A 24,275-nucleotide genomic window follows, 5' to 3' on the forward strand; every position below is an offset into this window, starting at 1 on the left:
AAAAAGGATTAGTCAATCCAAAACATTTTCCTAAAAGGAAAACTTATTTATGGTAAGAAATTTAGGACAAATAAAACTTAACACAATCCTCCTGCATTCGATCCAGTGGGTATAACTAAGGGGAACTAAAGATTACTTGAATAATTTTAAAAATATTACAATAAAAGATTAGTTGAATATTTTTAAAAATATTACTACGTATAAAAAAAATATTTATAAAAATAAGAACTGGTATACCTTTGGCTTTGAGGTAAACAGCTCTCATTTTGCATATTGAAATATACAACACTGTGGTTCAACTATTCTTATTGTTGTATATCTTCCAAATTTCCATAGCCCTAAGATATATCTCGTACAATAATTATGTAGTGTAATATTTGACATCATATTAATGAATAGTATTAGATGGTGACATACCTACACCTTTCTGGCTGCTCTTTTTTTCAGCATCCTCAAACAATACGTGTTATCGATAAGAGTCTCTTACACAATACGTGTAAGTTCAATTATCATTACAAATATTTGCGAAAAAATAAAAAATTGCCAACGCATATACTTGATCTAATATAAACTATGCAAGTACATGTTGATGATAAAGCTGCTGTCCCAATGCTTGCTGCGGGAATTACTTTAACAGAAACAAGTTGATTACTTTTTCTTTTGAAAAAAAATATGTGATGTTGTCATATTATTTGGTTCATTCATTTTCTGGCAAGGATTGAACAGAAAAGTGATAATTTGGACTATTGTGACTTTTGAGATTGAAAGATTACATAATAAGGGTGTGTTTCGAACGGAAGAAAATATTTTTTAATTTATTTATTTCTGGTTGATTTAAAATTATATAGAATATTTTCTCTGGTATCTTAAAAATGAGATAAAACAAGTTCCACAAATAACAACTTACATTAATTATTTCCCACATCACCCTTAAATATACCTCCCACCCTTTATAGTCCCATCTCCATCACCTCAATTTTTTTAAAAAAAAAACTATTTTCTAACTGAAAAATGTTCGGTAAGTTTTTCAAAGACATTCCGATTGAATCTATAAAAAAACGAAAAATAAAATAATATTTTCATATAGAGAAATTAAAATGTTTCCCACTATTTCAATGAGAATCAATCTTCCACAATGTATTTTTTTCCCGTGAATTGATTTGAGTGAAAAATTATGATCTATGGAAACTTAAAAATTTGAACCATATCCTTTTTTGCCCTTTAAAACAATCCTGGCGGGATAGAAGAAGACATTTCATCTTGACTTGTAAAACACGACTCCATTATCAAGCTCTACATGCAAAAGAATTCACCTATCTTTTTGCTAGTTCTTACTTACATATTTACACATTGAAATTTGTGGAACTCATCTGTTTAAGTTGAGATTCTACAAAGTGTGTCTAGTTCTAATTAGAATTCTTAGAGGCTACTTGACCATAAAACTTAGCTTATGCTTACATAAAGAGTACTAAATTCCTTTAAAGAGACCTCTCTAATATTCCGCAAATTCATGAAATATTCATATAAAGATCAAATCTAAATCATTCTAGTTTGGAAAATACGCCACTGACGGTCCTGAAATTGTGGATTAATAAATCTTATGAGAGAAGAGTTAAGGAACCCTCGAATCATCGATAAACAAATCTCATGAGAGAAATATCACGGGAGGGGACAGATTGCACCCACAATATTTATCAATAAGTTATGTTTCTTCATATTTTATTAGTGATTGCAATTTATTTTATTCATTTTATGTTATCTTAAAAAAATTTGCAAACTAAATCAGCAACTCTGAAGCCACAAAATTGCAAAGGTGGAAGATGAGTACTTCAAGTCTGGTCTTAGAATTTCATCAAGTCTACACTCCGACAAGCCTTGAAACCAGGGCATTTATAGACATTGAAATTTTGTTGAATTCTACAAGATGTGTTCAATTCGAGTTGGAACTCTACAAAGTGTATTTAATTTCAATTGGATTTTTAAAGGCTACTTAATCCTAAACTCTATTTCATGCTTATATAAAGGAGATAACTAAGGCATCTCGAATATTCCACAAATTCATAAAATATTTATATAAAGATAAAATCTAAATCATTCTAGTTGAGGAAATACGCCACTAACGACCCTCGAATCATGAATAAATATTTTCTTGCTTTAAAATTAATTGCCAACAATATTACTACGATTATTCATTATGTATGTAGTCCATGTATTTTCATTTATTCTTGTTTTCTTAACTTAGCCAACAAAAACAAAAGAAAAAAAATTATATCTTAGTTCACTTGCCATTAGACCTCATTTCATTAATTTTAACTCTTCTAGCAAACAGACAATTTTTCTCTCATAAAAAATAAATTTTGAATGCGTCTTTATCAAAATATCTAACTATAATATAAAATAGCAGTCCTGCTTACATCGGCAATAAAGAAAATCCCAATCTTACTGGTGCTTGTGACCTGGTCCTGGATAACTATACTCATTCATGGCGCGTGGGACACACCCACCTAAAATGAATCTAACCAGTGTGTATATATTCGACTTTTTTGATTTTCTATTCTTTTTTCCCCCTACATTCTGGATCAACTTGTAAAAATCATCTAAGATTTTCCTGCCTTCAAATATAACAATAGTAGTATTATACAACAATTCATTTATTATGAGCATACAATAATAATGTTCGTGAGTCATACTTTTCATTGCTTATAGTCATGGTATATCACATTCCCTACACATATTCATTGTATATAACAAAATAAGTAACTTTATTATAACTTCATATTTTTCTGTTATATAAATAGTGTGTTAAGTCCTATTTGAATACCACAAAACAAAATGGATAAGAAGAGCTCTTCACCAAATAATTCATTTACAAGTGCCATGACACTTACTGAAGAGGGACTAACCTGCATTCCCAAGCGTTACATTCTTCCACCATCCCTACGCCCCAACGGAACCTTGCCCAACACATGCTTGCCAATTGTGGATCTATCATTACTGCAATACCCTCTTCTTCGGCCACAGATAATCCAGCAACTACACCTGGCCTGCAAGGAACTAGGTTTTTTCCAGGTATGTACGTACTTCTTGTCATGTCACAAAAGCAAATCATGTACCAGAATAATATGTTTTTACCATAATTTGGTATATTATATGTACATTAAGTTTCTTTATGCTGATAGGATCTAAGAGATAACAACATGCACTCGCCAAGTAAATTAAAAAAGTGTTCTAGGCTTTATCTCCTACTCTCTTCCCTTTATTTTCAGTTGATGACGTCCTAGATTTCATATACTTAGCAGTTTAAAAGGAAATAGAATAAGAAATTCTTCACTAATTCAAACTGAACGTAAAATAACAGCATGCATGCAATAAATGACTTTGCAGGTAGTCAACCATGGAATCCCATTATCAGTCATGAAAGATGCATTGGATAATGCAACTGAGTTCTTTGATTTACCATATGAAGAGAAAATGCATCTCTTGTCTTCAAATGTTCATGACCCCGTAAGGTATAGTACCAGTCTAAATGATGTCAAAGACAAAGTATACTTTTGGAGAGACTTCCTCAAGCACTATGCTAATCCAATCTCAAATTGGATAGATTTGTGGCCATCAAATCCCACATGTTACAAGTAAGTCTTGTATTCTTTAACAAATATGTTTATCTCTGAAATATTTCTGATATACATACATTCTCAACGTTCAAGAAGAATATGATATCAAAAGCCTAAAGCAGCGCATCATGCAGGGAGAAAATGGGAAATTACACAAAGGCAATACAAAAGTTGCAGGAAGAACTCATGGAAGTAATATTTGAGAGCTTAGAACTAAACCCCAAATACTTACATGAAGACATTGCAGAAGGCTCCCAGGTCATAGCCGTTAATTGCTATCCAACATGTCCTGAGCCGGATCTTGCACTAGGCTTGCCACCACACACAGATTATTCTTTGATATCCATTATTCTTCAAAACCATCAGGGCTTGCAAATCATGGATCGAAATGAAAAGTGGCATTCAGTTCCAGTCATTGAAGGAGGCCTCATTGTTCTCGTGGGAGATCACATGGAAGTATTGAGCAATGGTCGATACAAAGGTGTTGTCCACCGAGCAACAGTTAACTCAGAGAAAAAGCGCCTTTCCATTGCCAGCCTTCACAGTCTAGCTTTAGGTAAAAAAGTTAGACCTGTCCCAGCGCTTGTCGATGAACAACATACCTTGTCCTATAAAGAAGGAGGATTCAGTGATTTCCTTGACTTCATTTCTGGAGAAGATATTGTGAAGGTAAAGTACATAGATAAATTAAAAATAAATCCATGATGATTATGTATAGTCCATGGACAGCAGGTCGAACAAGAATTCTCCTTGTTACAGTCTTCAAACTCCATTTCGTACAAGATAATCTTTGTTAAAATCCTAAGGTGTATAAGCAGTAGCCATCTTTCCTACGTACTTTGTGCTAATATCTAGGGGTGGCTGTTTGGTTCTTCGGTTTTTTGTTCTTCACTGGTGCATGAATACCGAACAGAACTAGTTTGGCTCAGTTTTTTCTAATTCAGTTCGGTTCTTTGGTATGCGACCGATAAGTACTTACCCTAAAACCAAGGTCACTAAATCTTGAGTTGAAGAGAGCCCACCATAAACGGAGGTAGATTGTATAGGAACTGGGCTAGAGATGGTGTGTGCAGCATCACTTATGTACACCCATTGATATTGTCTTGTGAAGGAATTGTTCTTTATTCCCTGCATTCACTCTTCAACTAGCAGTGTACAACTTTTGCTCTTCTTGTTCTTTATTGTTTCTATTTTTATGAATGAGATTGAATGTATCAACAACTCCTGTTCACAGTCTCCCTTCAATAGTTAAAATACTCTGTTCTTAAATACATGTCACTCGAGCAATCACTGATATATTCGGATTTGGATTCGAAATTGCATTTGAGGGAAGAAAAAAATCTTAAGTGAGCTTGTTGCCTTGTACTAAATATCATCAAACTGTTGATAAACAGGGAACACACAAGTATAATTCAGGGAATATATGCCTAGAAATCTGGTTCACTGAAAGGTCACTGCAGCATTCTACAATAAAGCTCCACAAAATTTTGGTTCTTCATGAAGGACCCTAAAACCGAGAACCAAACCCAACACCGAAGTCCTAAAAAATTAATAACGAAACCGAAGAACCATAGTAATTCTTTGGTTCGGTTCAGTTTGGTTCAGTCAAGTTTTTGCCTACCCCTACTACTAATATCGCTTGTGAGAGGCTCTCCTTTCATTATGCTAGGAGGTTTTACTGTGAAAATAAGGATTTAAGGATTCTTAATTTTTGCATCTTGGTACAGCAGGATTTGAACATGCGACCATTAGGACGCATCATCAGGACTGTGAAAAAGCCCAATGTTTTACCAACTGAGCTACTAATTAACAAAATTAAGACGCGTCATCGAGATCTTCAATAAATCCAGTGATTTACCTCAGTTAGCTAACATCATAGACTTCAGCAGATAGCAGCCAGCAACTGGAAAACTCAAATAATTTCCAAATTGGAATTAAGTTCTAACATCCACCACATCTGGTCCAGTTTAAGCCAAATGTAGTTTATACCACAAGTTTAGAACTTGAGCCACATTCATCACTGATAGACACAATTATGGGGAGCCTGTGCTCTCAGCCTGTCACACATGGTAACATTTCGATGGTAAATTGACACAAGAATTAGTTTAAGGCTTTGAACTAATTAGACCTGCAAAGAACCTTATAATGATTTATAACCACAACCATATACATGACAAATCACCTTCCAACAATACATTTTGTAAATATAGCAGAGAAGTAGCTTGCATAACAACAGTTTTGATATTAATATTCTCGTTTTTAACATTATTTCAGGTTTTCTGTTGAGAAGTTTTCTTTGTAAGCTAACAGGGAAGTATGACTTCAAACTCAAGTTCCATGACTGAAGTAATGCTCACATATGATTTTCCATATGTTCAGACATCCATGCTGTTTTCCCCCAACACCGTCCACTCAGTTCAAACCTCCTTCAAACTAACTTAAAATTGTTGCAAGTCAAGGAATAAATTTTCAGTCATATACATATGAATTTCTTTAGCTTAATAGGTTATTTTACATAGTATTTACAACTTAAGAAACTTGCGATCTATTCCACTTCCAAAAGGTTATCACCATGCATGACCAGAATCAATTGTTAATAGTTCTCTATATGAACACATGCACTTTGTTTATCTTAATTGTTTGTATTTACTTCCAATTGACTCCTTATATCAGCACATGACATTTAAGATCGGCTGATAGTTAGTTCATAATCCAAGCTCATAATGGACTGTTATCAATGTAGAGTGATAGATCATCTCCTTAGAAAATAAGCACGACATATCCTCATATCTCGTAATAAAAAGCATCATATTTACCCTCATATTTTAATCTAAAGAGGGCAAGATTTCTGTTTTCTCCCGTTCAGATAGGTGTGGAGATCAAATTTTCCTACTTTTTGATGCAATTAGACAACTCTCCAATTATATGAACAACATCATTGTTTGATCACAATTCACAACTACCCTTATTTGTCCGGTGTTAAGAGACTTTCGAAGGAGGATAATGGATAATAGTTAAAATCCAAAGACGTTCGATAATTCGACCAACAAAAACGCAGCACATTGATCGTATTTCAACTTTCAAATGAGTGAAGTATTCATTTTCCTCCTTGATAATTGATATAACTAAGAATTTTCTAATTTCTTCGGCTATTAACACCATATTTCTCAGAAACTCAGTTTATGATGATATTTTAAGTGTATTAAACAGAATTATCCCAACATATATTCAGTACTATAACAAAAATCAGCTACTTGAAGTTACTAAAATTATTGCTCGATTTCTTTCCCTTTTGATAATCAAATCTTCTCAAATAATATGAACAAAAACAAAAGAAAAATTGCATATAAAAATGGATCTCACTACGATTAGTACATTACACGGATAAGAAATCATCGGAAGTACATAAACTCTCCACTGTTTGAGGGGAAAAAAACCGCGGGAAAAGCACTTACGAAAATCGATTCAAAAAATTAGACGTCACTCTCTTCCTTCCTTGCGTCTCTGATATTTCTCTGTCTCCGCCGGCCACCGCTAAGCCCTCTTCTCCGTCGAAGTTCCTTCCTAACGTTTCTGATTATTTTCAACTGAAGGTGGTTTTCAGGGGAGGGGTGGGGTTAGTTCCCTGCGCCGCGGGTTTACTGTATGCCCTTTTCATTTCAGTCTCTTAGTCAGCCACGTGGATGATGTCTGTATCGTACGGCTCACAATTTGATGGGCTTTTTAGTAGCTTTTCACAGTTCGCAAGGACTCAAAAACTCGAAAGTATAAAAACGATTGAAGAACAATTGAGAGTCAAACAGTTTAATTTTAACCGGACATTTACTTATGAAATCTTCAAATTTTTTGAAATGAAATTTATATATTTGTAAATTATGTAAAGAATGTTATAAATTATAATAATTGATAATTTAAAATGTTAAAAGGATTTATCAAAAACTTAAGATCAAAGATAAATTTATTTGAATCCAAAATACAAAAAATATCGCATAAAATGAGACGAAGAAAGTATGACATATAAAAATAGTTAATCATTAAAAACTATTGTATTGCTCGACGATAGGTGATATTTTTTATAACTTTAAGACGATTTAAATTGAAATTATAAGAATATAGTTAACACAAAGAAAGTTCTTAAAACAATTATAGTGAATATGTTATAGTTTTGTAGAGAAGGTTTCTTCTTTTCTTTTCTTTTTCTAATGGTTGGAGCGGTATTTGAATTCCGATTAAAGTTCAATTATGCATTATAGCGTCTATTTAAAGTGATATTTCAATATAATTTGTTCATATTTAAAATTCGAACATGCTTAAAAATAAAGTAGTGTTACCACTGTATTAGGAGGGAAGCTTTTTGTAGAGTGAGCTGGAGACCGTAGGATTGAAACTTGGATCTAAAATAGATAGTTCATATTAGTGTGTATAAAAACGAATCGAAAACTGAATCAAATCGAAAATCGAGTCAAACTGAAAACAAAATTCGATTAGTGATTTGGTTTGACTTGGTTTTGTGTTGGAAAAAAACCCGACTATATTTGGGTTAGTTTGGTTTCAAGTAAAAAAAATCAACCCGAGACCAAACCAAACCAACCCACATTATATATATAATTTCAAAATTTTATTTTATACGTAAAAATACTTATTTTGATATAATTTTTAAATATCTCTTATACTTTTTCATAGTTTTTATCTTTTAATATATTTATTTCATATTTGAAAGTTAGAATTCTTAATAATCTAATAAAGATTATAGTACACACATGTTGGTAATTATAACAAAGTTTAAATAAAAATCAATTTAATATTAATGCAAAAGAAAATCAATTCAACGCTAAGAATGACAATAATATTGAATATTTATTTTTTAGTTTTACATAGATTTAAACAATTAAAATACATGATATAATTTTTCTTCTTTTAATATTTAGTCATGTAACAAATACTTACTAAACTTATTTTAGTATGATTTAGTACTATAAATAATGATCAATTTCATTATGACTTATTAATTTGCAATATTTTTTTACGCGATTTTATTATTATTTTTGTTGGATATTTTAGTGTCATTTTTTGTTATTTTCTTGAGAAATAATTTGGATAGTTGCATTTTGGTAGAACTAAAGAAATATTTGAAGTACAAGTAAATTCTACATTTGTATGAAAACTTTATCGAAAAATCTGAAAATTCGAAAAAATCCGAAAAATCCAAAGAAACCCGAAATTGAAAACCCCGATTTTATTAATTTGGTTTGGTTTATAAATTTAAAAATTTAAAACAAATAATTTTATTTAATATTTGAAAAATCCCAATCAACCCGATCACGTACATCCCTAGTTCATATGCATCCTGAAAACTGCCAAATTCAATATACACAAGAATATTCATAATATACCATGTGAATATTCACATGTATCTATATCCCTAGTTCATATGCTTATCCTGAAAACTGCCAAATTCAATATACACAAGAATATTCAGAATATACCATGTGAATATTCACATGTATCTATATCATTCATATGATAAAATAAAATAATCTACCACTAACTTCCAAATATACACAAGAATATTCACTTATGTCCAATAATATTTTATTCAATGTGAATCACTAGTTAAAACATATATCATATGATTAACATATAAAATACACATAGAAACATAACAAAAAAGGTATGTTATTAATTATGGGTTGTTTGGTCAGGAAGAAAGATAATAATTACGTATTAGAATTAGCATAATTTTATGAATTGAGAGAGAAAATCAGTAAATTGGGATATATTTCACTCGAACTGTTATAATTGTAAATAAATATTTTATTTTTAAAACTTATATGAATTTCTAGTACAATAAATCAATCCTAAGAAATAATATGTGTAATGTAATTTTTGCATAACTGGTTTTTATATTATTTATTTTTACATTATTAATTTATACATAACTTTAATTAGCTATCAAAAACGAATATATGTAAACTCTACACAATTAATCTCCACATAACTCTTACCAACAATCACCTAATCACAATTTTCAATTTATTTATATTAACAATTGTTTTTTAAAAAAAGAACACATCTAACTTAATATGAAATAAATTATGTTTCAAAAGTTCCTTGTAAGAAGGCCTTATGCAATACAAAATAATTAAATTGATCAGCAAGGCAATTATCGAACATTGAATGATAAACAAAAGAAAATATATATTAATTTTATTACTTATTCTCTACATCTTTATTCATATTCGAAGAGAAATGGAAAAAATGTGCAAATTCTCTTGCTAGTAAAATTTATTAGCCATGAAGAAGATTTATTAGGATGAAAAAATGCAATTAATGAAATGAAGTTTTTGCTTCTAGCTGATTCAAGTAGTTTAAGATTTGTCTAACATAGAAAAATCTATTTATTTCAAAATCATTGCAAATTTAAAAATATGTTTAAATTGAAAAAAAAAAGTCATGATTAATTAAACAAAATATTTGGATAACAAAATATACATGCAAATGAAAAATGTAATTAATAAACATGTGGCAGCCTTTATCATTGCTAATAATCTAATAAGTCAAAATTAAAAAAGAAATTAAGGGAACAATACAGTGAAAGTAAACGGAACTCAATGAATTGTTCATATGGAAGAACAAAAAATAATAATTTTTCTACCTTCGTAAATTGAGAGGATGATATACAAGGGAATCCACTCATTAATCATTTCTTCGAGCAGATTCTACTTGTAGACTTACACTTGAAAATATGATTTCAAGATTAAACTTTGAAAAAAGATGTTTTGATATTAAGTTTTACTATAAGCCTTGGCAATAAATTAAACTTTTAAGTACGAAGATAACACAACAACATTAAGTTATTAGCATGAAATTAAATAGTAAGAAATAGAAAACTATATAAGTTGTAAATATATTGCATGTTTTGTTATACTCTATAAAAATAAATCCTGCATGCAAACGTACCATCTTTTGCAGAATTTATCAACTTTGATATGCTACTAAATATTGCCAAGAATATTATACTTAAGTTTTATTTAATTTTCTGCTATATAGTCCTAATTAATCAAACCATCACAAAGAATTTATATAGGCTTATGGTACATTCTACTTGGGCCTGGGCCCCCATCAAAAGTACCACCCCCCTACCCCACCAAAAAAATACACACACAATGACTCATTTTATTCTCTAGGTATCAAGAGAGTCAAATATAAAAAAAATATTCCCTCCTTCTCATTTTATGTGACATCATTTTTTTTGTCAGTCCCAAAAAAATGTCACATTTGTTTATATGGTAAGTATTTAAAAGTACAATTTCTTTTTTATCCTTCTTTGTCCCATTTAATTAAATTATATTACTCTAATACATTTATGAGGAGAGAGAAAAGTAAATTTACTTTTTTTACAGAACAATTTGATAAATATTTTAAAGTCTTCTTTGTTTCTTAAATTTCGTGCTCAATCAAATATTGCGAAGAGAGTATTATTTTTGAAACGTATTAAAAAGAAAAATTAAAGAGAACAAGGATTCATATGTACCACGTATGCTTACGAAAGAAAGAGTTTGAAATTATTGGGTACAACTTGTAGCTAGCTAGCTAAATTCATGCATGATATTTGAATATAATGTTCTTTAGTGCGTCATTAAATTAAAAACTAAAGGGGTATACGACTATTCATTGTATTATTATACTTTTTCAACAAAATTGAAAACCAGCAGATTTTACAAAAAAAAAAACAGCTGCCTGCATATTGTGGTTTATTAGATTTCAGGTTGCAATTTGGTCATATATGGACAAGAATATAACTTTATAGGATTACCATGCATATAAATTAGAAGTATTTAATAGATATAAAAAATTTATTTGGAGCGTGTACTTTTGCTATTAATAACGATTTTGTTATGCCTAGCTAGCTCATATACAACTTGGTCACGTGGGAGACAACAAGATATATACATACTTATAAATAGGAGTCCCGAGCTTAAAGGATAAAAAATATTGATAAAAATTTTAAAAGGATAAATGAAAAAACTTTTATCAAAATGGTAAAATCGCTGGTGATATAGCGATTTAGTTGGTGCCGTTAAGGTAAATCGCTGCAGTAATAGCGATTTGTAAAATTTATTTTTTTTAATTTTTTTGAACAAATCGTCGCTGCCAAGGCAGCGATTTAGTAAATGATTTTCTTTTAAAATTACAAACCGCTGCCTGTGCAGCGATTTTACTTTAAAATTTTTTTAATTATTTTTTGAAGTAAATAGTTGTCTTGGCAGCGATTTTACTTTATTTTTTTTAAATTTTGAAGGGTAGCGATTTCACTTAATTTTATTTTTTTAAAATTTTGAAGTAAATTAACACGTCAAATTTGTACAAAAAAAATTCACATGCATGTTAATATTTATGTCTGGATGTGAAATGTGAATTTAGAAGTTTGACAATGTGAATTTTTTGGCTAATTATAATTTATTTATGACAAAAAAATAAAAAAAATTAAATAGGTTAAATCGCTGCCCACTTAAAAAAAATTTTAAAAATAATTTAAGTAAAATCATTGCTAAGGCAGCGGTTTACTTCAAAATTAAAAAAAAATAAGTAAAATCGCTGCACAGGCAGCGATTTACAATTTTTTTAAAAAAAAATCATTTACAAATCGTTGGCTTGGCAGCGATTTGTTAAAAAAAAATTTTTTACAAATCGCTGTTACTGCAGCGATTTTTCTTAATGCCACCCACCTAAATCGCTACATTGATAGCAATTTTACCATTTTGATTTTAATAAAATTTCATATACTTTTTTAAAATTCTTATCAATATTTTTTAACGTATTAGACGTGGAACTCCTATAAATGGGAAAGGAAAAGTAACTTCTTGTTGCCATCGTACATAACTATTAGCTTTAATTAGGGAGTCAAGGTGCACTTATGGGGATAGCCACAGCTACTCGGGATGTTTAATCGGATATTTTTTATCAAAAAATTGTGTTATAAATATATGTGAAATTTTATAATTAGATATCTTTGATAAAAGCAATGTTTTTGGCGCAGTAATATGAGTATCTATTTGAATAAATTAGTTTTAATTTTAAATCTTAAATATCACAATATTTGATAGTCACACATCATTATTCTTACATACGATCTTGTCCTGCCCAATTCACATTTCTAATAAGTTATATTCGACCCTGCCCCGCCCTATTAATTAACATTTCTAATTAATTATCGTGAACTGTATCTCAGTTTCTTTAATTAAGTAGGTTATTAACAAAGAATTAATTTCTTATTGCACTTAACGGTTATAATCTCCTTGCATCATCACAATCGAAATTAGTAGTGTTATTAAAGTTTTCTTCAGCAATTGAAGCCGTAGTTCTCCGAAATTCAGCTTATGGCACAATTTTAAAGTATTTAACGACGGTTAAATACTTTTCGTCTCGTATTGTTTGTCATGGTTTCTATTTTTATAGTCAAACTATAAAAACTGACTAACATTTTAAGATGTATTTTTTCATCATATTAATATACAAAAATTGTAATTTATAATACTTTTCATATAGTTTTAGAATATCTAATTTTTTTTGTTTAAAATATTGAATTAATGTGATCTAATTTAACTTTGAAAATTAGTCAAATTGACTTTCGATAAGCACAACATGACGAACATTTCTTGACGGAGGGAGTATAATTATCCTAGCTGATTCCTAATTTCTTCTGCAATTGAATCCAATTTAGAAATTTAGCTAACAACGCAATTTTAAGTGTGTAATGACTATTAAACATAGGGAAAATGGTCTGAAGAATATTTTAACTTTGACCGAAACTGTTGTTATAATACCAAACTTTATGGAGGATCTTTTACCTATGCACTTTTTGAAAGTGTATTTTTAAAAATATATATGTGTGTCATGTGGACATATTGCTATTTAAATGATGAAATATTTATGATGTCCACGTGGGCACATATATAACTTTAAAATACACTATTAAATAATACAGGAGTAAAAAATCCTTCATAAAGTTCGATATCGTAACAACAATTTCGATCAAAGTTCAAATATATTTGAGGCTTTTTTCCATAAAACATATATAAGTATCCCAATTTATTTCTAATTTCTTCAGCAAATTAAGCCAGTTTTCTTATGAAATTCTGTTTAGGGTGCAATTCTAAGTGTGTTTGCTTATGATCCCAAAATATATGAATAGCAACAAACAAATTTGTAGATTTACATGATTCTCACAATAACTAGTAAAGACTTTATTTACCGAAAAAAAATAAAAAAACAAGAGAGAGAGAGAGAGAGAAAATGTCCAACACATTCAAGGGAAAAACACTTACAAAGGAAAGTGAAAAGTTGATTCAGAAAATAGAAATAGATTTGTTCATTTCAGTAAATTGAGAGTTGTTTTTTCATATTCTTTTTAATATTAAATAATTATCTATAATAGTGATAATAATCAAATTCACAATTTCAAAACATTATTAATAAGATTACTTTAATAAAATAGACATCTAATAAAAATTTACTTAAAAGATATATCAGAACAACAAATGTGAAATGACATGTATAAAACGGAAGGAGCAAGAATATAAGATTTAACATTAATTAACATAACAAGAGGAGAGGTAAAGGAAAAATAAGAGGGAGATCGCAAGGGGTAAATACTAGATTAATAAGTGATTTAATATAGTGAAATTATGCATTAATATTCATAACTTAACTAACATATATATATATATATATATATAATATATATATGTTTAAAAAATATTTACATTGTGTCAAATAAGTTATATATATCTAATAATATCAATATAATATAAACAAAAGAATAGAGTGACAATTGGAACTGAGTTGGAGATGGAAGAGATTGAAACTTGGATCCAAAATAGATGCATCCACTTGTTAGTCACACTCAAATCTGTCCAACAAATAAATAAGTATGTTATTGGGAAAATTTCGCATATAGCCACTTAAAAAAATAGCTTAATGACGCTTCAAAATTTTAGTTTACTAATTAAAATTCGTAGCTAATGTTATAGGGAGGAGAAAAATGACCGAGATTGAAAGAAGGAGGAGAGAGGGAGCGAGGGAGGATAGAGAGTGGGAGAGAGGTGAATTTTATATGTATATCGGTTAGATAATTATATATCTATAATTGGTATACATATGTATTTGTATATCTGGCGAGCGAGATTGAGAGAGGGAGGAGAAAGGCGGGCAAAACTAAGTGTGGCAGCGGTACCGGAACCGGGAGAACCGGTCCGATAATTACCGGTACCGGTACGGAACCGGTACTGCGGGAACCGGTAACGTTCCGAAACCGGTACCGGACCGGTCCGAGAAACCGGTAAAAATGGTACTGTTCCGTCCCGGTCCGGAAGGGAACCGGTAGTATACCGGACCTGTAATTAAAAAAAATTAAAGATTTAATTTTTTTAATTAAATATAATTTTTATTATAATAATTAAGCAATTAAAAATTTAAATTTCAAACTTTAAAAGTTAAAAAAAATTAAAAAAATTTCAAACTTTAAAGTTATAAAATTTAAATTTCAAACTCTTTAAGTTTGAAATTTTTAAATTCAAACTTTAAAGTTTTAATTTAAAATTTTCAAACTTTTAAAGTTTCAAACTTTAAATTTGTAAATTCAAACTTTTAAAGTTTGAAAATTTTAAATTAAAACTTTAAAGTTTGAATTTAAAAATTTCAAACTTAAAGAGTTTGAAATTTAAATTTTATAACTTTAAAATTCGAATTTAAAATTTTCAAACTTTAAAAGTTTGAATTTACAAATTTAAAGTTTGAAACTTTAAAGTTTGAAAATTTTAAATTAAAACTTTAAAGTTTGAATTTAAAAATTTCAAACTTAAAGAGTTTGAAATTTAAATTTTATAACTTTAAAATTCGAATTTAAAATTTTCAAACTTTAAAAGTTTGAATTTACAAATTTAAAGTTTGAAACTTTAAAGTTTGAAAATTTTAAATTAAAACTTTAAAGTTTGAATTTAAAAATTTCAAACTTAAAGAGTTTGAAATTTAAATTTTATAACTTTAAAATTCGAATTTAAAATTTTCAAACTTTAAAAGTTTGAATTTACAAATTTAAAGTTTGAAACTTTAAAGTTTGAAAATTTTAAATTAAAACTTTAAAGTTTGAATTTAAAAATTTCAAACTTAAAGAGTTTGAAATTTAAATTTTATAACTTTAAAATTCGAATTTAAAATTTTCAAACTTTAAAAGTTTGAATTTACAAATTTAAAGTTTGAAACTTTAAAGTTTGAAAATTTTAAATTAAAACTTTAAAGTTTGAATTTAAAAATTTCAAACTTAAAGAGTTTGAAATTTAAATTTTATAACTTTAAAATTCGAATTTAAAATTTTCAAACTTTAAAAGTTTGAATTTACAAATTTAAAGTTTGAAACTTTAAAGTTTGAAAATTTTAAATTAAAACTTTAAAGTTTGAATTTAAAAATTTCAAACTTAAAGAGTTTGAAATTTAAATTTTATAACTTTAAAATTCGAATTTAAAATTTTCAAACTTTAAAAGTTTGAATTTACAAATTTAAAGTTTGAAACTTTAAAGTTTGAAAATTTTAAATTAAAACTTTAAAGTTTGAATTTAAAAATTTCAAACTTAAAGAGTTTGAAATTTAAATTTTATAACTTTAAAATTCGAATTTAAAATTTTCAAACTTTAAAAGTTTGAATTTACAAATTTAAAGTTTGAAACTTTAAAGTTTGAAAATTTTAAATTAAAACTTTAAAGTTTGAATTTAAAAATTTCAAACTTAAAGAGTTTGAAATTTAAATTTTATAACTTTAAAATTCGAATTTAAAATTTTCAAACTTTAAAAGTTTGAATTTACAAATTTAAAGTTTGAAACTTTAAAGTTTGAAAATTTTAAATTAAAACTTTAAAGTTTGAATTTAAAAATTTCAAACTTAAAGAGTTTGAAATTTAAATTTTATAACTTTAAAATTCGAATTTAAAATTTTCAAACTTTAAAAGTTTGAATTTACAAATTTAAAGTTTGAAACTTTAAAGTTTGAAAATTTTAAATTAAAACTTTAAAGTTTGAATTTAAAAATTTCAAACTTAAAGAGTTTGAAATTTAAATTTTATAACTTTAAAATTCGAATTTAAAATTTTCAAACTTTAAAAGTTTGAATTTACAAATTTAAAGTTTGAAACTTTAAAGTTTGAAAATTTTAAATTAAAACTTTAAAGTTTGAATTTAAAAATTTCAAACTTAAAGAGTTTGAAATTTAAATTTTATAACTTTAAAATTCGAATTTAAAATTTTCAAACTTTAAAAGTTTGAATTTACAAATTTAAAGTTTGAAACTTTAAAGTTTGAAAATTTTAAATTCGAATTTTAAAGTTATAAAATTTAAATTTCAAACTCTTTAAGTTTGAAATTTTTAAATTCAAACTTTAAAGTTTTAATTTAAAATTTTCAAACTTTTAAAGTTTCAAACTTTAAATTTGTAAATTCAAACTTTTAAAGTTTGAAAATTTTAAATTCAAANTTTACACTACGACCCATATCAGAAGTAATAGCTATTTTACAAGTATTATAATAAAATAAACAACGAAGATATTGAAAATGTTGTGCATGATAATCAAATACAGCCTTTTTTATTGTATTTCTAGCAAAACCTTTAAAATTTGGATTATATACAATTTGAATATAATGTATAAAACCGGGATTTTCAGCAAAACTAAATGGCAAACCCATAACACATATCATTTTAGCTAGTTCTTCAAGATCTTTTTCTCTACTATATGAAAGTGGTAAACTTGAGCCAGAAACATTAGACGGATTTAATTGTGTTTGTACCATGTTAGAGCCGCCTACTCCTACATTTTCAGGAAGGGGGGTACCATTTTTTTAAGCTTCCGCTACCGCTTTAGCATGCAAAAATTCATTTTTACAATAAGACATTAAATGACTACTCAAATGTCCCGTCCCGCCAGATTTGTCAACAATTTTATGATTTAATCTATGTTTACATTTATTACAAATAGCTTGTCTTTTATCTTCGTTTTGTGTCATAAATTGCCAAACAACCGAATTTTTAACAAGTTCTGTAGGGGCAAGACAACGAAAGGGAGCGGGACTGGGAGTATTAGTAGTCGTAGGTGGCTCAGTTTCATCATCATCATCATCAAAAGTAGGCGTATCTGTATAATTATCAATATCATTATCATTATCATTATCACTAGGCAAAGCGACGTTGTAAATGTTCATGATAAGGATCTAATCCTGAATTACTATCAATATTAAAAACCGTATCATCAACATGTGTATAATCATCCGTATTTATTCTTAATATAGTAGATTTTTTAGTTTTTGATTTAGAAGAACTACCGGTTTTTGCATTATCGGAGGATGTAAAGTTACAAATATTTTTTACACGCTGTAATGCATTTTTTTCCCTTTTCTTTTTGAACAATATTTTTACCGAAATCCATATTAAAAAATTAAACTTGAGATTAAATATAATACGAAAAATGTAATGCAAATAAAATCACAAAATAAATAAATAATTATTTAAATATAAATGAAACGTAAAATAAAAGTTGGAACAAATGTACCGAACGTCTACTTAAAAAAAGTAGACGTTTATGACCGCCGAAAGCCGAACGTGGAAAGTTGGAAATTGAATTTTGAAGCTCCAAATCTAATTTCCAAAGACCAAGTAAGACAACACCGAAATTAAGATATTATATATTATAGAATTAGAGATTAGAGAGTAGAGAGTTGAGAGAGTAGAAGATGAATAGATGATTTTGTGATCTAAAAGAATGAAATTTAGGGGTATTTATAAGTAAAAAAATGGGTTAAAGTGTAATTTTTAAAACTTTAGGGTATTAAAAAAGTTTGGGGTGGGGTAGGGCTCCTATTGACTGAAATTTTACTCAAATAGCCGTTGGGGGGGCCCACTAGCCGTTACCCAACGGCTATTAACGGATATATTTTAAAAAAAAATTAACCGGACCGGTAATTTTTGGAACTAGGAAATACCGGTAAATACCGATTTCCGTCCCGGTACCTGTCCCGGAACCGGAAAGAACCGGTCCATACCGCTACTAACCGGAACCGAACCGGAACGGACTGGACCGGTAACCGGTAAATACCGGTTCCGCTGCCACCCTTAGGCAAAACTGGGAGAGGGAGAGAGAGGCGTGCGAGAGAGGGCAATAATTTATATAATTCGCATTTTGTTTTGTATAATTTGTGTGTTTTTGTATAATTAAGTAATATAAAGTCTCTAATTATACAAATGTGATAAAACTCGAAATGACTAATTGATACTAACATAAACATATGGACTTTAAGCAATTATACAAAATACATTATATAAATTATATTATACAAAATTTGAAAACTACCCGTTTATACAAACTTTAGAAAGTTATACACAAAAAATATTGATTGTATATGGTGAAACTGAAAAACCAAAGGAAATCATCGTCATATACAAACACAAACCATCATATACAACGGCAAATCAAAAGAATAACTATTAGTTGCGAATTATACAAGTGTAGCGAGTTATACAAACATGACTAATTATACAATCTCAAAATCAGCCGCGTAATTAGTGATTAATGTTAATCGATGATGATAATTATAACAAATTATAGGTATGATGACTAATTAAATACTGAATAATTTATTTAACCGCATAATTTTTCTAATATTAAATCTGTTACATATTTATGTAGCTTCAAATCTATATATAAATAATATACATAATATATGCATAATAATACAAGACAAGAGTTCGATTATCGGTACTCAATCGGTTAATAGACTCATTCTTCCACATACACAAGAACTTCTTAAATACATACACATATAGGGCCAAGCAAGTTCACGTATCATAGATGTTATACATTTTATAAAATGTGATTCACTAGTTAAAAGTATATATATCAGCTAATTTTAACATATAAAATACACTCACTAGCAAGGAAAAATAGCACATTTTAAAATTTTATTTATGAATACAGTTTTTTAAATGAATATATGTAACTGAATATATAAAATAAATTAGGGAAAATGCACAAGTACTCCTCAACATATGCCCGAAATCTCAGAGACACACTGATACTATACTAAAGTCCTATTATCCCCTGAACTTATTTTATAAATAAATTTTCTATCATTTTTCGACCTACGTGACACTAGCTTGAAAAAAAAAGTCAATCGTTGAGGCTATAACAATTGTTTTCCTATATAAGGAGGAACTAATATCTATTTTTCTTTCAAGTGCAATTATCTTTCCGATCCTCCCATTGGCTAATCAAGCGTCTTTAATTCCCCAAATATTATATTTTTGTATTTTGTCACTAAAAGTTTTTAGTTTGTGTATACTTTTAACTACAAAAGAATATCCCAAAAATAGATACTTCAAGATATATTTTTCCTCACATAATTCTTGTTAAAAGAAAGTTTATTCCTATATTAATAAAACAAACATCTCAAAAACACCTACCAACTAATAGAGACATGTTTACTCAAAAAAAAAAAAAAAAGCGGAGATCAAAGAGCCACAAATAAACTTTACTTTGAAAAGTACTTTTAGCTCGGTTTTGATCAAATAATTTGATTGATCGATAGAAGAAAATATTGGATTAGATATTTTCTCAACAATTTTAATTTTCGTGACAAGTATTTTCCATGAAGTCATGTGACATTTTTCAAACTATCATTAGCTTAAATTCGAATTGGAATCCCAAATAAAAAGTAAAGTCTCAAATAATAGATTTTCGTGTTATCATTGTGTAGACATTGAAATTTTGTGGGACTCTACAAGATGCGTTCAATTCGAGTTGGGACTCTACAAATTGTGTTCAACTCAGATAAGGATTCTTGGAGGTTACTCAACCTTAAATCCTAGTTTATGCCTATATAAAGGGCACTAAATTCCCTTAAAAGGCATCTCGAAAAATCCACAAAGAGATCAACATCTCGAATACTCCATAAATTGATGGATTATTCATATAGAGAGGTCGAATCTAAATCATCCTAATTCGAGAAATACGCCACTGACGGAATTCGAGAAATACGCCACTAACGGTCCTCGAATCATGGATAAATTATTTTAGAGAGTAGAATCAAGGGAGGAACAGATTTGTACTCACAATCTTGATGAATAAAATCATGTTTCTTCATATTTTATTTGTATGGTTTATTTATTATCCATATGTTTAAAATTTGTTGCAAACAAATTGGCACGCCAAGTGAGACCAAATCTGCCCTTCATCTCTTCTCTCTTAAATCAAATTTGAAAATCTGAAGTATACTTCAAGCCTCGTCTTTGAGTTTCACAAGTCTACCCTCCGTCAAGCCTTGAAGCATGGGGGCATTTGTAGACATTGAAATTTTGTGGGACTCTACAAGATGCGTTCAATTCGAGTTGGGACTCTACAAATTGTGTTCAACTCAGATAAGGATTCTTGGAGGTTACTCAACCTCAAATCCTAGTTTATGCCTATATAAAGGGCACTAAATTCCCTTAAAAGGCATCTCAAAAAATCCACAAAGAGATCAAGATCTCGAATACTCCACAAATTGATGGATTATTCATATAGAGAGGTCAAATCTAAATCATCATAGTTCGAGAAATACGCCACTAACGGCCCTCAAATTATGAATAAATCTTGGAGAGTAGAATCAAGGGATCAACAGAATTGTACCCGCTATCTTAATCAATAAAATTATGTTTCTTCATATTTTATTTGTATGGTTTGTTTATTTTCCATATGTTTAAAATTTGTTGCAAACACATTGATTTGGAGCATTAATATTCCAAAATATCTTGGATAACACGAGAATTAAATTACTTAAGAATACACCGTAAACTTTACTCTCTCTATATATATAGTAAAAGAATGAAAAGAAGTAATGGTTAAAATTACATATTTATTTGGAGAACAAATCATCTGTATTTAAATGCAATAGAATTAATAAACATGTGTAATTGACCTTTATTATAGATTATTATATTATCAAACAGGTTAAAAATCAGAAAGAAAGGAAACACAGTACTACTGATCAGCTAGAAACTTAAGAACTAAAAGAAATTATATCCAATCTGATTATTTAATATTAGACTTGAAAAACTCAAAATGCTTGATTTGTTGAAGTTATAAACATAAAAGAAGAACGTCGATACTTTATTTATATGCATGCATACATGTACTATAGAAATTAATTAATGGAAAAGGAATATATCAACATATATATGAGAGAATGAATCAAATAAAATGTACTATCATCAGTAAATGCATGCAGTTTTGTTAATTAATAGTACGTACCAAAAAACTTGACAATTAAGAATTACCGCAGATTTGTTTCATAATTTTCAACTGAGCGAGAGAGTCGAATATTCCATGCACATTAACTTACCATGCATTATACGTTCGTACGTACCTATACTTGTAAATTAAGCCATTGCTTCTGCAGAAAAAATATATATACATAGCTCTACTTAGTTTCTTTTCCTCACTATTTTTTTCCCCTCAAAAGTTGTCTACACAATTTTCTCCCACTGGTTCTCATAATAAAGAATTTATATAGCTCTACATTCTCAGGTTAGTGGAGTAAAAAATAGAGGCCTACCCCACTTTTTTATATAAAAACAAAAAAAAAGGTACAAAACATACAATGGGCCCCAGTGGGCTGGAGTGGGAGGCTAGACCTTTTCTGACTTGGTATATGCTCCCTTCGTTTTACGAAGAATGACTTAATTTAATTTGACATTGAATTTAGTAATATAAAGAATATTTTTGAATCTAAATTAAAGTTAGGTCAAATGTAAAAAAAAATTGTCATTTGATCTTGTGGCTTTAAAAATGTCACGTGAAAAGTTGAAATTAAAATGTTATCAAAAAAAGAAAGCGATCATTCTTTTTTAAACAGACTAAAAAAGAAAGGAGGTTATTCTTTTTTAAACGGAGGGAGTAATTAAAAAATGTAAATTACAAAAAAAAAAGTGATTTGTCATTTAAAAATATCTATAAATATATCTTAAATTTTGTGGTATTAAACCAGTCATGTCAAGTGTGTTTAAATATAAAATAAGTATGATTAACATTTAAAATTTACTTAGAAAAAATTAAATTAATAAAAGTGTAAATAGAAAAATATAGATGAAATATTAATTAATTAAAAACAGCGTAGACACTAGTTTAAAAAAATAAATCAATATACTCAATAATAAAAAATTAAAGTAGATTGAGATGCCAGACATAAAGTGTATATGCTTACGAATATGAGTTGAAATTTTTGAAAATCAGATTCATGCATGAATCTGATTTTTGGATGATATATATTTCAATGTCCTTTAGTGCATGCGTCATGTATTATATTTTATATTTATTGTAGGTCAAATACATAAGCAGATCCTTAAATTTATTAGATTTTTTTTCTCAGATATCTTAATTACTTCATTTTCCTATTGAATCATTAAACTCCCATAATTTGTTCTGTTTAAACAAATACCGTTGTCTAATGTGAAACCAGATTTGTGAGGGGTATTGATAGAGGATACATATTTTGTTCCACAAATCATTAGTCCAATTGATAGTGAAAATGTTTAAGAATAATTGTGTTTTACTTAAGTCATTTGAACACATTAGAAAACAAATGAGACTAACACGGTTTGTCTTCATTCCTTCAATCAAAATTATTACAATACGAACACAATTGAAGACATTTTACAATAGAAAAGCTGATCAAAATCAACCAACAGTGTTTTAAAGAAATAAATTATGGGTGGTTCAATGATTCAATTGAAAAATGACGTAGTTGAGGTACTTGAGGGAAAAAACCCAACAAATTTAGGGATTTGTTTATGTATTTGGCCTTTATTGTACTATTATATTCTTTTTTTCATTCTGCATATTATTATAAAACAAATAAAATCAAAACCAGCAGACGATATATATTTACAAAACAACTGCATATTGCGGTTTATGGGATTTCTGGATTTAATGACGAAACAAATATATACATGCATTTAGACTTGCCTTTTATATCAATAAGGTTGTTTCTTTGCAACTTGTTCACATGTCGATCTTTTAAATTTTCTCTAATTATATAAGAGAGAGGTGAGGATTAAGTAGACGTGTCTTTATCAGTGTACACGGATATTTTAAAAAAAAGTTAAGGTATTGATAAGAGAAGTTTACTTAGATGGTAAATATTTATATATTGAATCTTAAATGTTGTGAGTTCGAGTCACCAAGGTAGCAAAAAAGTGTGAGCTCTCCCAAAAAAAGGATAAAAATATTAAGTAGTATATAAATCTTACTAAATTATGAGACCCATTTTAGTTATATCTTTAGTTATACCTTTATTACTTTGAATGTGGCTAATATTTATGTAAATTTAAATATTTTATAACTTCTTTGAGTAAAAATTCAACAATCGATAAAGAAAAATACTTTAATCATGGATATTCGAATAAATTTCTTCACTTTAGAAGTGCGAAAAAAGGAATGAAATGATGTGATATATATATAGATAAAAAAAATATTTTAGAGCAAAAATATAAAAGCATTTGATTAATATCTTTTCGAATTTATCAAAATTAGTAATATTTCTCATGTATTTATTTATATTACACTTAATGAGATGATTTTAAATCT

The 24,275-nt window shown here is 28.4% G+C and overlaps 1 protein-coding gene and 1 long non-coding RNA gene across 3 annotated transcripts; one reads left to right on the plus strand and one right to left on the minus strand.

Annotated features, from left to right (window-relative positions):
* Positions 1 to 437: 437 nt before the first annotated feature.
* Positions 438 to 7,350, minus strand: LOC107030247. 2 transcript variants are annotated; one of them, XR_003574857.1, is made up of 4 exons: positions 7,070 to 7,350; positions 5,473 to 5,671; positions 3,847 to 4,222; positions 438 to 3,054 (listed from the first exon to the last, which is right to left on the minus strand). It is a non-coding gene; the product is annotated as an uncharacterized LOC107030247 (long non-coding RNA). The 2 variants fall into 2 exon arrangements; XR_001458093.2 differs by having other exon boundaries at positions 438 to 3,044; positions 7,070 to 7,348.
* On the plus strand, positions 2,808 to 4,319 carry LOC107030237 (flavanone 3-dioxygenase 3-like). The gene is made up of 3 exons (XM_015231596.2): positions 2,808 to 3,069; positions 3,385 to 3,632; positions 3,749 to 4,319. Exons 1-3 carry the CDS (start codon positions 2,833 to 2,835, stop codon positions 4,317 to 4,319), a joined length of 1,056 nt encoding a protein of 351 aa, XP_015087082.1. The 5' UTR covers positions 2,808 to 2,832.
* Positions 7,351 to 24,275: the final 16,925 nt, after the last annotated feature.

Source organism: Solanum pennellii, chromosome 1 (assembly GCF_001406875.1).
Source record: "Solanum pennellii chromosome 1, SPENNV200".
NCBI classification, from domain to species: Eukaryota; Viridiplantae; Streptophyta; class Magnoliopsida; order Solanales; family Solanaceae; genus Solanum; species Solanum pennellii.

Excerpts from the sequence above, each read along its gene's own strand:
- LOC107030237 (XM_015231596.2), top strand. The coding sequence starts at position 2,833 with ATGGATAAGAAGAGCTCTTCACCAAATAATTCATTTACAAGTGCCATG. Across the intron at positions 3,070-3,384 it reads AGGAACTAGGTTTTTTCCAG|GTAGTCAACCATGGAATCCC; the intron begins GTATGTACGTAC and ends ATGACTTTGCAG. Across the intron at positions 3,633-3,748 it reads TCAAATCCCACATGTTACAA|GGAGAAAATGGGAAATTACA; the intron begins GTAAGTCTTGTA and ends CGCATCATGCAG.